The sequence below is a fragment of the Protopterus annectens genome, chromosome 1.part0, assembly GCF_019279795.1.
Source record: "Protopterus annectens isolate FY-2018-M chromosome 1.part0, PAN1.0, whole genome shotgun sequence".
Classification (NCBI taxonomy): Eukaryota; Metazoa; Chordata; order Ceratodontiformes; family Protopteridae; genus Protopterus; species Protopterus annectens.
Genome location: NC_056725.1, coordinates 1,307,272,724 through 1,307,288,250, shown reverse-complemented (window position 1 = coordinate 1,307,288,250; position 15,527 = coordinate 1,307,272,724). Strand labels below are relative to the sequence as shown.

Sequence of the window (15,527 nt, the reverse complement as noted above, 5' to 3'; positions counted from 1 at the left end):
TCCTGGCTAACTTATTCTTTACAAAACTCATATGTTACAGCAGACTTTTCAGCTAATCACACCTCTACACTCTTCCCCCTCTCTCTCTTTGTTATAGTGTGATGGCTGCTCAACAACATATTCTTGTGTCAAGTCACAAGGAAAAACTGAAGTATAGCACATATTACACTATGAAATTATGTAAAATACTTATTTTCTGTGTTAATGATGAACAGTATCCTTTGTTTCTACATGAATGTTTGAATATACCACCGTGTTTATGCTTTGATGTATATTTTTTCATATGAAGTTTAAACTTCTCTCTGTATAAAGCAAAGATGTATTATGTATGTATATAATTGTCCATAGTTTGGAGCTTTTCTGCCCGGGCCCCTGATGAAAACGGGTTCTTTTGACCCAGTCGGACTTTTCCAGTAAACATGCTTCAAATAAGTAAATACAAACACTTTATGAACTAGTAAAAAACGTATGTAGGGGGGTTGTTCACCTTCCTGCAGCCTCACCTCCCCCCATTATCTATTCTAACTCAACAATTGCAGCATATTTTACAGTGTAGTGTACTCATTTTTTTATTTATGAAGCAAATATACCACCTGCATTTTCATGTGTTAATTTATGTATTACACAATAGTTAACTTAGCATTGTATTGTTTAACTTTGTTTTTTAGAAATCTCCATTTTAGATTTGATTGCATTATTTTTTAAGTAGTACTCTGTTATGTGTTGGGTAATTCCTGCAAAAAGGCCTACATGCCTCTGATTAATAGATGAAGAGAAAAATGGGAACTGTGCTGAGTGTATCATAGGAAGGAATTCCATTGGTTTCTCACCACAAATGGCTTTTCTACAGAACACCTCATCTGTTGACTGCATGTACTTAACGTTTGTTATTGGTTGTCTGAGTGATTGAGTTTGATGTCTGTTTGTCAGATTTATCTTTTTTTTTATTTATGTATTAGTTATCCTTGTCTGTTTACTTTGGGCTGAGGTCTAGATTTATTTGTATTTTTTAATTACTTGTCCTTGTCCATTTACTTTGGGCTGAGGTCTACGTTTCTGTAGTCTTACTGACTGTTTTATTCTTTTCAGTTTTTGAAAGTGTTGCAATGTGTAAGAATGATAAATGTGTTTAGGCAGCCAAGAGTGGCCACTGAAGTTATTTAAGGTGTATGAGCAATGTTTTTTTTCTGTACTAGATATGTTTTCTGTTCTCCATGTCAGGAGACATTTTAAAATTTGAGCTATTTGGTGACTTAACAGCTCTGATGTGTAACTGTAGTGCAAGGGCAGAGTAAGTCCATCCAAAAGATTTATAAATTATGAGAAGTTTTACAGCATAAAGTTTAGAATTGTAAGGAAGAAAGTAAAAGAAAAGCAGATTTTTGCAGATATTTTTATGGTTTGTAGATTTACCCTTGCAATGTCTGATGTTTTTGAATAAGAAATTCATTTTCTTTTTGATTGTGAATTGAAGTACAGAAGTGGCTTATGAAATATTCAGCAGAAATGTGTGATAAATCTCCATGGTTAACACTAAATTTCTTTTGTTATTTAAAGCAAAACAAAAAACGAGCAGGACCTCTTCCTGAAAAAGCTGTCAAGTTTGGAAGAACAACTTTCTGGGATGAGAAATGAACTGAAGGAGCTGCAGAAAGCTCATTGGGAAACGGAAGCAAAAGTGGATGCTTTTCCTGCCCAGATGCAAAGTGTTCAAGATGACGTGAGTCTGTAATGTGCTTTAGGTTGCTGTTCCTTAACAGTTTTGAAAATATTTTTCTGCCTGTATTTTAAGTCAAAAAGTATGTCTTCAAGATATGAGTAAGGGTACATGGTCAGTAGGATAAATACAAATTCAAATGTATTTTGTTTCTTTATCTTTTATTTATTTTTTTTTTTTTGCATGTCCCAACTTAGTAATCACACTGCTAGAAATGGAGTGATGGTTATGGACAAGTCATGTCCTTTGGGCCTTTGCTGTTTTTAGCTTGTGCTGACCAGTTCAGTTATACTGGCTGCTCCACTGTCTTAGTTCCTTTCTTCCTGCCACGGAATAATGTTCAGGAAAAATTTGTCTACAGTTTCATTGCTCATAGACATTGATTTGTTGTATAATGTAACTGAACTATCAGACCCATGCGGACCTGCTTCAGAAAGAGATGGTAGCGTTCTGGTCCTTTCCTGCTACTTGCTTAGCATACTGCTGTCCTCAGTTCCTGCATTATCCTTGAATATTTTTGTGTAGACTAGTTTGTGCTGAAGTCATTTAAAAAAAGATTCATCAGAGAAGATGAGCTGTTAGTTTAGGAAACAATAGACTTTCTGTGATTCGTATTCTTACCATTTCTTCTGCTTAACTCATTCACTCCAGCAGCTCAGAAAAAGCTACCTGATTAACTCCACCATAGGAACAACAGTGCAGTCTGAGCTCATTTTCAGAAAATCCATTTCTAATACCATACAGAAAACAAATGTTCATAACTCTTTAACTAAGAGCTAGACTAAAAATGTAAATGCAAAAGCTGTTCAGCAGACACTGACCTTTCCAACAGTGTAAATGTTGATAGTGCGCATCAGTCATTATTAAATATTTGGCAAGGAATGTTGATATTGTGCATATGTTTTACCTTTTTGGAAAAGCAAAGCACAATATCTTGGTCAATGTACCATGTAGACCCATACAATTTGGATTTAATTTGTATGGATGTCAGCTTTAAAATGATACCTTAACCAGTACTGTGTGATGTTCCTTTATGGAGTTATTCACAGAAATATTAATATAATTTTCATAATTAATAAACAAACAGCATAACATCTCATCACCTGTAATAGACAGAGGCTACATATCAGAGTAGAAGTTGTGCGTCTCAATGTCAGATTCAAAATGATGCATCATTTGTGTCATCACCATGCTCCCTTGCAAAGATATGGGCATAATAATGAGAAGTATTGGAAATGTATAATTTTAATAATCCTACAAGACTAAACAAAGCTTTGATATCTACACATGTGTACAACATACAGGCACAGTTCTTTTACCATGTTGGAACTTTTAATACTGTCTTCAAAATGAGGTATTACTTGACACACTGACATGCTCCCTTGTAAAGTTATTTATCAAAATATGAAAAAAATCATAATTTCCATAACCCAAGTCCTAAACAAACATGTTGAAATGTTTCGTACCGAAGTTATTTACAAAAATATGAAAACTATAACAAATTTCATAACCTAAGACATAAACAGTAAAAAAATAAATGAAAGAAACTTGGGGCTACATGACTCAACACTGACAAAAATCAAAATCTGGCATGTGCATTCATCAGTATGATAACGACTTTTAGTAATGTGAATAACAGTGCAGCTGCTGATGGTTTTACCTGACAAGTGATAATGGCTCAGTGTTGTAGAGTAACTGCACATATTGTAAATTACTAATGTGGTAATGACTTGCATTTCATTACTGCAAGGATGTTCTTCGGGTTTCACTGTTGCAGTCATCACATTTGGGTTCTCTGCCTGCAAGGTAGCAGTCAGCCGGCCTGAATACCAGAGTCTTTGGATTTCTGCGTCGGATGCGGTCTCCTCTTCCATGAAGTCAGGTCATCAGGGGTATGAAACATGCAGGCGACGCCATTACATCAGTCTTTTTTGCCGTGCGGTGCCCGAAGCAGAAGCAGTTTGCAAGTTCCGGTCAGCGGGCTCTTGAAATTTTCATTTTCGAGTTTGTCCAGAAGTCTTCAAAAAAGTTAAGTACTTCATTGGGGATCCCTTTTCTTGCTCTAACCGATGTCCGTAATAGTTAATTGTCTTGCCTGTGGAAAGTAAATACCTCATAGAGAGTTTCATTCATACTGCATCCCCTGTTTAGGCCCAGACCACGACATTCCTCGCTGTCGGTTTTGTGCCTTGTTCAACACCCGAACTATTCGTTATCTGGCTATTTTTGCAGCCAACTACTTTTGTACTCTATCTGTGTACTCCGAAATGGCTTTAAGCGACCCAACTACCGATCTTCCGAAAAAACGTAAGGATAAAGACACTAGAAAGATCGCATAGGTCCAAAACTGCTGACTATTCCGTTAAGCTAGTCGCCAGTCCACCGGTACTCAGAGGCGCTTTCGCAGCCCCTGATACCCGCTACTTCTGATTTGAAAGCCTCTACTGAGACCCATTCGGAGTGCAGTATGCCGTGACATGCTCCTTTGACTATGGATCCTGCGGATGTCTCTACCTTAGATGGGTCCAGAGCCGCTGTGCAGGCACCGGCTACTGAGGGTGTATTCAGGCCTACAGACATTCATATTAAACCGATGCCATCACTTTTATCCAGGCCAAAAACTCCCACTACACCTAGAAAACAGACAACCAACCCGCAGGCTCAGGCCCATATGCCTCAAAAACAAATGCTTAGAATGGCTGAAGACCTTATTACCTTAATTAGGGGAAGTCATACTTCTCCCTCTAAGAGACAGAGAACTGATTTTCTTTCTGATTCTTCTGATCAGGAATATGATATTTCTGCTCCTTCTGATTACCAGGATTTGCCCTTATCTACTTATGAGGATTCTGATGCAGAGGAATCAATTCCCTCTGCTTCCCCTCCAGAAGATCTTTCTTTCGGTGAAACCTTGCATACTCTTGGGGAGCATTTCCACTGGGAAAGCCAGGATTACTCTGAGTCCAAAAAGAGACTTAGGGAATTCTTACTCCTGCCTCAACACAGGCCTTTAGCTATCCCTCCTGTTCTGGACATTGTAGATGATGATTTCTTGGAATCTAGCCTTACCCCAGACACTTTACCTCCAGCTCCCAGAAAACCTGACAGGTACTATAGAGTGCCTTACTCTCAGGTTCCTCTTCAAGAATCCTTCTGCAGATCCAGAGACCATTTCCCAAGGACCAAAAGGCATTAAGGCTTCTGCTGCCAAAAATCCTACCCCTTCTGTTAGAGATTCTAGAGCCTTAGACAGATGGGGTAAGAAGGTATACACTTCTGCTACTTTGACCATTAGGGCTTTAAATTGCCAGTTTCATATGTCAAAGTATCAGCAGCATATTATGGGACTACTTAAGCAGAAAGTGATGTTGATTCCTGACTGTGCTGAACACACACAATTGCAAGATTTAATGCATTCTGCAGAACAAGTTTGAAACGTACTTTGCAATGTGGCTTTGACACTTTAGAAGCCTCTTGTAGGGCTGCTGTCACTGGGTCTGTACTTGGAAGGCATGCTTGGCTTAAGGAACAAAACTTGCCAGATCATGTTAAAGCTAAATTACTGGATGCTCCCTTAAACCAAGACTGCCTTTTTGGCAACAAAGCAGAAGTCCTCAAAAGGATGGAGGAAAAAGCTAAATCTATGCAAACTGTTAGATTTCCTACAAGTGCAGCCTTCCAGATTCAGTAGTCATTGTCCTTCAAAGAACTGGTCCTTTCCAGTCCCTTCCAGGCCTTCTCAGTCCAAACCCAGGAACAGCAGACCACCCAGACTACAGTCTCAGGCTACGCACAGACCTAAGCAGTGGGGGTGCTCCCACTTCCAAAGCAGGGAGTTAGTAAGCCACCCACCTACGGAAGAATGGCACAATGACTTAACCTTAACCCTTCCCAAGCCCTGCTCAACTACCTGCTCCCTTAGGAGGAAAGCTCGCCATGCATGCAAAAAACTGGGAACTCATTACCCAGTACAAATGGGTTTTGAACAGTCTCTCCCAAGGATACAGATTCCACTTCTACACACTGCCAACCCCAAATGGTTGGCCAGACCTACCCCCAAAATCAGTGGGCGGAGGCCCAACAGCAGGTTCTCTCTCTCTTCAGTATTGGCTATTCAACCTGTCCCAGCATATCAAAGGAGACAAGGTTTTTATTCAAGACTTTTTCTGGTACCCAGAAAAGACAACTTCTGACGTCCTATCCTGGACCTCTCTATTCTCAACACCTTTCTGGTAGTTCCAAAATTCAAAATGCAACCGCTTCTTCCTATGTTAGCCAAGGATTTCTGGCTGGCAACCCTAGACTTAAAGGAAGCCTACTTGCACATCCCAGTAAGGGAATCTTGCAGGAAATACCTGCGCTTCAAAGCAGGATGCACGCACTATCAGTTCTCTGCACTTCCCTTTGGCTTATCTACTGCACCCAGGGTATTCACAAAGTGTCTAGTTCCAGCCATTGTATTTTGCATGCAGATAAATATTCAAATTTACCCATACTTGGACGATTGTCTGATTCAGGCAGAAAGCTAGGACTTGCTATTGCAACACCTGGCATTCGTAAAGAAACTTCTAACCACTGTGGGGTACACCATCAACAAAAAGAAATCTTACCTAGTACCCTGCCAACAGATTGTATTCCTGGGAGCAAGCTTGAACACAACTTCCCAGATGGCATTCCTCACTCCGGAGAAATATGTTTATTTGACAACCTACTTCAAGCTATTGGCCACAAAACCCCAGCTATCTGTAAGGAAAATGCTGCAAGCCCTGGGGTTTATGGCCTCTTGCATTCTAGTAATTCCATATGCAAGACTGCATATGAGGAAACTCCAATGGTATCTAAAAAGCCTATGGTGTCAACATTCTCAGGACCTGGAAACAATGATTTCTATCATTCCTTGTATGAAGACAGAGTTCCTTTGGTGGGCAGAGGCCTGCTACCACAACAAGGGACTCCCTTTCACTCTATCCCCTGCCGCACAAACCCTAACAGACGCATCAGACTATGCATGGGGGGCTCACATGGCAGGGCAAGTGCATTCAGGGCAAATGGAACCCAAGACAGATGCACCTGCATATCTATCAAAAAGAAATGTTATCTGTACAGAATGTTCTGACAGCCTTCAAAGTCCGTATTCTTCCAGGACAACTATTGGTAAAGACAGACAACACCACAGTTGTGGTACAATAAGCAAGCAGGGGGGGAACCCACTCGTACCCCCTCTGCAGACTAGCCATGGCTCTGTGGAATACAGCCTTGAGCTACCAAGTACACCTAACACCTATAAGCTCAGTTCCTGCCAGGCAAGCTAAATTCACTGGCAGACGACTTAAGCAGAAATCTCATGGACCCACACGAATGGAAACTAGAACCCAAAAATATTCAACCTCTTGAGGAACAAATGGGGGACTACAGAGGTAGACCTGTTTGCCTCCCCTCAGAACTACCAATTGAACAAATTCTGCACAAGAATTCCCCACAGTCATGCTTGGAAAGTGGATGCCCTGTCCTTTACCTGGGAAAGCCTCTCAGTTTATGCCTTTCCCCCTCTGCCTCTCCTCTCGAAGGTTCTACTAAAGATCAAACAGGACAAGCAAAGGAGAAATACTGATTGCACCAGACTGGCAACCCCCTCTTGCACAGTATGACATTGCGACAACCATGGCACCTGCCTCAGACCCCTTCCCTGCTGTCCCAGCAGGCGGGCCAGATTCTGCACCTTCCGCTTCAAACCCTGAATCTTGCAGCCTGGCTAATTCCTTGAGCTCTCCTCTAGCATCTCTCAGTAAGCAGGTGCTGGATGTCATTCTGGAGGCAAGGAGGCCTAGTAGTAGAAAATCCTATGCTGAAAAGTGGAAAAGATACTGTTCCGGGAGCCAGGCTCAGGGGATGGGCACAGCGGTGCCCAGCTTACCGCATATTATACAGTACTTAACAGAAATGCTCCACAAGGGCCTATCGTTGTCGTCAATTAAACTATATGCCTCTGCCATTTCAGCACATTATAATACTGAGCCACCCCTCTTCTCTCACCCCTTGCTAAAACAATTCCTTAGAGGGGCCAAAAATTTAAGACCCCCCAGGAGAGCTCCCACTCCAGCCTGGGACCTTAACTTTGTATTGGAATAGCCCCCCCCCCCCCTTTGAGCCAGCTGCAACAGCAGAGTTGACATTCATTTCTTAGAAAACAACCTTCCTTCTAGCCATCCCTTCAGCAAGGAGTGTCTGAATTATAGAACTTCATGGCAGTGGAACCCTTCATTATCTTCCATGTGGACAGGGTTTCCCTGAGGACTAATCCCTTCTTTATGCCCAAGGTGGTGTCTAGTATGGCCCTCAATCAGTCCATTCATTTGCCTACTTTTTTCCCTAATCCACAAAACAAAGGTGAAATAATACTGCACTCTTTGGACGTGCACAGACAGCTTAGATTTTACTTGGACGGGACTAAGCTTCTCAGAAAATCTGAACAGCTACTAGTTTGCTTAGCTGCAGGGGCAGAGGGGAAGGCCATTTCAGAGCAAACCATCTCCAAATGGATAGCCCATTGCATTACTTTCTGCTACAAACACCATGAAAAACATACCTCACAAGGGGATAAGATCACATTCCACCAGGGCTGTATCTACCTCTGCGGCTTTTCTCAGAGCAGTCCCTACCAGGAACATCCTAGAAGCTGCTACCTGGAGCTCTGTACATACCTTCTCCAAGCATTACCACATGCCTATCTTTTCTAAATCCAGAGCTGGATTTGCCACTGCAGTCTTGCAGGGCTTAATAGCTGGCCCTAATGCTCTAACTTCCTCCTCCCTTCCTTAGCTTTGGGAATCAACCCAAATGTGATGACTGCAACAGTGAAACACGAAGAACATAGTACAGTTGTGTACACAACTGTACTTTGAGTGCTCATGCAAAGGTGATAACTGCTGCACATATGTTGCGGAGACATTCGTTATATTTGGAAAAGACCACAGTAATTCAGAAGTAGTAGTCTGATCTTATATATCACTGAACCCTTATCTCACCTAAATTCTAAACTTGACTGATAAAGCCAGAAGTACTGTCCAAAATTTGATTGTTCCATGCTGGAATTACTGTTCAAGTAATACCATTTTTCTCACTGAGTCATCTGCTCATTAGAATAATTAGAATAAATTATTAGAAATTAGAATTAAATAACCAAGTCAGGAATATCTAAACTGTCTGGTTGCTCTATGTAAGAATTACTGCAAAATAATAACTGTTATCCTATTGAACCTTTCCTCTTAGTAGAATAAGACACACAAATGACAAACGTGGAAATATTGTCCAAAATATCTGAGCGACCAGTGCCGCACTTAGTATGAATTCAATAACATATATCTCACTAAACTTTCCTCTTACCCCAGGCATGTTTTGACATCTCATTGGTAACTTATCCACTCGTCAGTGTCACAGTAGCACCCTATTATTATGACTAGCCAGATACTACCTTGGTTGAATGCAATTCATTACTTATCCATCTTTACTGCCTCTACTATGGTCCTATCACAGCAAGTTATCTTATTTTGATATTTGGTTACTTAAACGTCAAACCAACAGAAGCTGTTGAGGGTCAGCAAAGAGAAGATCTGTGTTGTGAATGAAGAGTTATCAGGAACAAAAAAAAAGACTGAACTATAGGTATAAGAAGCAAAATATACTAATATTTGCTCCTTCCCCTGCATCTGATACTGAGTTGTACACTTATACACACCTGATTTGCAGTTGGTTTTCTTTTACATAGGCAGTTAGATTGTGTGGAAACAGCTTTAAATCAAAAGTATGATGTAGGATTAACATTTGCTTTAAAAGAACACCTACCACCACTGTAAAGCAACTGCAAAAAAAGGAAGGACCTAGCTAGTTAGCTATTCAGTACTCTAAGAAACTTTCAGAGTTTTCTGAGTAGTTACTGTCCCAGAAAATGGTACTTGGTGTGATTTTTACCAGAGCGTCAATAATCTCCCAGCAAGTACTTGACAGACTCTTTTATCAGATCCACAGTACCTCATCAGATATGCTGGTGTGTGAAACCATTACCTGTTTTAGTAGTTATGAGCACCACAGGCAAGTATGCCTTTGGCAGTATTCTTCACAGCTCCTGTCAATGATACTACTGTTCTAGCAATTATATTTCGGCATAAATAGTACTTCACCAGCAAGTGATCAACATTTCTGCTTTCTTTCAGAAAAAGTGCTAATACCATCTTATATCCATGGACACAGACATGTCACATTTGCCTAGCTACTAAATCCATTACAAACATTACTCTTCAGAACAAGTTATAACATCATTTCAACATCATAATCATCTTTACAACAGGGCACCCCTACCTCCTGCTGGAAAAATTCTATTGCAAATATTTATGTTTTCAAAGAAAAGAATGGAGGTACTCCATCTCATGTCAACTGCCTTTGCCAGCATCGTCAGTGTCCCAAAATATATGAAAAAACCTCCAGAGATAAAAGGTTATTCATCATATGCGGTGGTGAATAACAATTACTTTAGCTACAGTTATGTATTTAGGATCAAGACAAGGATGCATTAATAAAACTAAGGGTGCTGCAGCTATAGCTTTAGACGGAAGAGGGTGAGGTACAGTTATTGTATGACTGCAATACTTCATATAAAACAGAACTCTGCTGAAGCAAATACTGATTAAAATGTTATTTCAGCAGTTTTAATTGTTTACAACTACATATAACAGAGCCAATGTCTGATGTAATGATACTAATTATCAGCATACCTCTCAGCACATGAAATATGGACAAAACCAGAAATGGGGGGGAAAGGCCCAAAAATAGGGGCAGATTTTAAAAATTGCTCCTTTACAAACTTAAAAAGATTCTATAATACCATATATTGAATTATGTCCTTTTTGAATGATTTGAATTCTGAAACTCAAATTTCTCATTTTTTTTATTTAGTGACTTCAAACCTCAATTTGCCAAAGCAGCTACACATTTTATAAAGAACAGACCAAAATATGGATACTCTATGAAAATCTGTTGAGACGGTTGACTGGTATTTATCAGATAATGTTAAACTAATAATGCTCTTAGGAACGTGTTACATAGAGTACACAAGCAACCGCCAAAGAAAGCACTATTAAGACCTCTTGACACCTGCCAAAACAAAAACTTACCAGAGTAATTGTAGCTGGAAGTGACTTTAACCAACTCACGGTGAAAAGCAGCACCATATTATTAACAAACGCAAGTACCCTCCACAGACTCATGAAAAACAAAAATAGAGTAATTCAACAAAGATACCCATGTCAGCACTAAAATGAAAACATATATAAATGTGCGAAGTAGTAAAAGCTGATCTTTGAGTAAATTCAAACTATGTATTACAGGGCAGCAAAGTTTCCGGCAAATGGAACTGCACTTTTGTTCGTGATCACGTAAACGCTATGGTCCGTTGAATTAAGGTGCTCAGTAACCATCAGAAAACAAAGCTGTGCATGTCCCCGAAATGAAGAAAGTGTAAAAACAAAAATATGCAACGTTCAATAGTACTACAGTTATCGCTTTTAACATGTCCAAGAAAGGCAGCACGTACCATCCACACAGAACTCATAAAAAAAAATAATTCGCTAAAACTAGGTAAGGCCAAAAATGTTATATTTCCCCCAATCTACTTGGCCTAAACCTCTCTGAACTAACGAGGAAATAAAAAGCTCCCAGCCTAACGGGACTACACACATCGAAAGCAGTGAATGACTTGCACTTTGCTATGGGGATACACCCCCATGTCTACTACTACAACTGAGGGACCGGTGGAATTGATATTGCCACAATGCCCCTCTTCTAGCCTCTTTCTGCAGTGTATTAACATTGCAGACCCCCACCTGTAGGTCCCAACCAGCCGACTCCTTAAAAAGTGAGCCTGTTCTTCATCCACTCCAGTCACCATCACAAACTTCCGGAGAGACTCCTGGTGGTCTGCCATTTTCGACAATATGCAGAGTTTATTCCTGGTCTTTTAACCTATGGCCTTTTTTCTCAGAACAGAATGCATTAAACATGTTGGGGAAAGCAAGAATGTATAAATAATCAGTGATTGTTTTGGTTTAATGATGAAAGCACAGAGTTAGAAGTACGAGCAGCTGTACGGCACTTGCAAGCCTATTTGCTCGTAAACTTTAAATATAAACCTGATGCAACTCCACACTGAAAATTAAGTTGAGAAGGTACCTGACAAAGTTCAGGTACGTTTTCAACTTAATTTTTAACAGTGGAGCTAAAACTGTGCTTTAAAGTTATTGGCACTTGTGGAAGGCATATGGGTGGAACAGCATAACTTTTCAAGCGTCTCAGAGAGCGCTCTGATGTAAGCTCAAAGGCGCCCTGAGAAGGTACTCGAGGTTAATGTATGGACTTCAGTATCATTAATCTGCCCATGGCATCACACTTATGGAAATTCATGAAAGTCAATTTATGGGATTCAATTTAAATGAAGCTTTCCTTTTTTTTTTCATTTCCTTGAATCCATGCAAGGAAATGATGCTTCCAGGAATGGGATTCAATTTAAATGAAACTTCCCCTTTTTTTTTCATTCCCTTGAATCCATGCAAGGAAATGATGCTTTCTTTTCCTGGGAAGACTAGCATCAAGACCATTATCATGCTCAAGTGCTTGAGCATAATTGCTCCATGTGCTATAGATTGTTTTCTCATGGAACAGGAGTCTCCGTTGTCAGTTTTTCCTGTCTGTAGAAAAGACCTAGGATGTCATGGAATTACCAGGCGCTGTGAGGAAAATTAGATGCTCCAAACTCAGCTGCTTGGGTTTCTCTTTAGCGTGACGACCCTTACACTCTTAATGGCACCTTTGAAGTGGACTGTGGGTTGTTGTCTGTTGTAGAATCACCATGTGCTTAACTGATCTCTCTGTATCAGACCTTTGTAATCGAGCCTTTGTGTAGTGGACAGTCTCCACCAGTCTGATCGGGCATGCCCCTTTTATACAACCAGTCTTGTTGCACGTACTAACAGTGGAATCTTTACTAGCAAGATGTTGGGCCCAATTGCACTACTGTCATGTCTGATTTTGCCAAGTTTTAAAGTATTGGGCATGTTTAAACAGAAAATTGTATTGTCAGTGCTGTAGGTTGACTGTTGAGTTATTGCTTATTGAAATTAATGGCGTCTCCGAGGTCATTCTGTTTAGTAACTTAAAAAGGCAAGATATTTTATGCTTTTATCTTTTAGTTTGTACAACCTTGGAAGAAGTGTATGTAGAGATTGGGGATAAGGGGGCAGATTCCCTTGTTGGAGCTGCCCCCCCCCTCCAGAAAAACGATGTTATTTAGGTTTGTGGAGTAGTAGACTAGTCAGTTTTTGACTATGTAGTGCTTTGAACTTTAGAAGTTTAATTTATATTGTTTCAAGTCTTAGTATTGTGGAAATTTGTTTTATTATCCTTGGAGTCAGTGTCATCTTTTCAGTGGCTCAGGGAAAGTTATTTATCCTGGGGGGGGGGAGACATCGTCCATGTCCATTTGGAGCTACTTGCAGCCCTCCTAGTTTTAATGCCAGCTGATGAAGCACTGCTTATGGAGACTGTCATGATCTGGTCAGACAAACTATTGTGGTACATGCTTCCTGTACTAAGCCTTCATTCTGTGGCTGTCCACCACACTTTAGGGTTTACCCAAAGCAGGTGCATAAAATTGGGAAGTCTGAAAAGCTGGCTCACCTTCACTCGAGGGACGGAAAAGCTTTCATTTATAAAACCAGTTTTCTCCATCATACATTGCATGAGGCAGCTAGCTGCTTTTTTGAAAGTTCTACAGTCATTTTGTACTCCACAAAGTGCATGGCTGCTTCCTCTGCTTTCTTCATGAATGATAAACTAGTTGGTCTTCAGTATATATCTTCAAGAGTCTTTTTTGTCCCACTCATAACTCCAGGAGAGATGGAGCCCTTGCTGAGAACCAGGTCACCAGGGTTCAGTCTGCAGCGATATCACTGGAAGAATCGGACAGAGAAGGGGAGGAGTGCAGGGGTGTAGCCAGCTCACCTCTACAGTGTGGTGGGGAGAGTTTCCGTTCACTCTGGGAATGAAGAGCATATGGAGCTGGCATAATTTCCTGTTGGAAACCAGGGAAAACCACCACTCATCATTTCCAGGGAAAAAAGAGGGAACATCTCTTGCAGAAGTGAGGGATGGTATCCACATTCAACCCATTGCATGACCCACTGCCACTCTGGTGGCTTGCCAATGTCATGCAGGTGGAGAGGGTCCAAGCAAAAACAAGCAAACGTGCTTGTGATGCTGTCTAAATAATGGCCTCTCCCATAGGTATATACTAGCCAAGCAACCCAACCCAGGTGTGTCCCCATGTACCTTGGGTGTTTATTAGGAAGGGTATGTTACTTTGGAGGTGGCAAAGGGCTTTGTGGAAGGGGGTATGTTAGTTAGGTAATACTTACTTATTGTCTGCCTTTATCCATTAGTGTCATGGGGCAGCCAGACTTGGGGGAGGGGGAATTTACTATTTCCCATCCAGTGGTCAAGGGTACATTTGAGTAGGGCCAGAGATAAACTCTGCTTCACAAGAATGGAGAGTGTATTCCTTAGAGTGGGGATCTTTTGAGACATATCAGTCTCTCCAGCATGTTCTGTTTATTGCAAGCAAAGTTTAAATGCTTGGATCTGGTGCTTCTAGTGCTGTTCATTTTGTGGGTGTGCAAAAAGTCCATCAGGGCACAATCTGAGGATGCCTTATATGCCAGGCATATATTGCCTCTCAGTAACCTGTAGGAGAAGGTATACAAGAATAGGGCCTTATGGCAATCTGTGTAGGACAGTGATCCTCCTGATGAGGAACCTCTGTGGGTGTTCAACTGTTGCTCATACCTGGTCAGGTATATGTCAAATGGGGGAGTTGTACTCCATGATGGGTCTGATAAGGGCCGAGTAAATTGGTACTATAACTTCCTTGGACCTGGATGCCTTATCTTTACTTGTAAGTTGGGTGACCTGGAATGAATTTCTTACTACCTTGACTATGAGTTGGTAAAAGGCCAGATTATCCAGATCCCTAACTAGCAGGTCAACTCTTATGGGTGTTTTATCGATGGAGTAATGGCTTGTCTGGATGATTTTCTAAGGGGCAGTATAATGCAATTGATGCATTTTAAACCATAGCTTTGGCACCTGTCATTTGTCTGTGTTAGTCCCTCTTGCAGGATGGTAGCATGCTGGGGGGATCTGTGTTAGCTCCCAGTTTACACTCCTCTGTGACCTTGCTGAGCAAGCAGCCCTTAACATTAGCTTTGACTTCTGAGAATTAGGTGGTAAACTGGAGTGGGTCCAGCAGTGATCCCTGAGGCACTCTGCTGGTGACCAGTCCGTTGGTGGAGGTTGTCTCACTATTCCTGACTTCTTGGGTCCTGTGAGCCAGCTAGCAGTCTGGCGAGTTATATAGAGATGTATGCCTAGTTCAGTGAGTTTGTCAACAATAACTGAGCAGGAGATTGTATTGAATACCTTTGCCAGGTCAAGGCAGGCAGTATGCACTTGTCCTGCCCCCATCCATTGCTTTGGTGACCCTCTTGAAGAAGTCTAACAGGTTAAGTAGGCAAGACCTTAATTTGACACAGCCAAACTGCAATGGGTCCAGTCCCTTTAGATTGCCAGTACCATTGTAGATCATTTCCATGATAATTCGTTCCATGATTTTGTATGTTAGACTTGTCAGACTGATGGGTCTGTAGTTTCTGGGGTCGGTTGATGGACCACCCGTGTGAAGAGGGATGATAGTTGCAGTCCTGTATTC

General features: G+C 41.1%; 1 protein-coding gene across 1 annotated transcript in view; it reads left to right on the top strand.

Moving 5' to 3' along the window:
- Nucleotides 1-15,527, top strand: part of LOC122801558 (SUN domain-containing protein 2-like) — a 500,184-nt gene that overhangs the window by 151,336 nt on the left and 333,321 nt on the right. Inside the window, exon 4 of the mRNA XM_044071033.1 lies at nucleotides 1,558-1,720. Coding sequence (XP_043926968.1) covers nucleotides 1,558-1,720 — 163 coding nt within the window. The remainder of the gene's footprint in view (nucleotides 1-1,557; nucleotides 1,721-15,527) is intronic.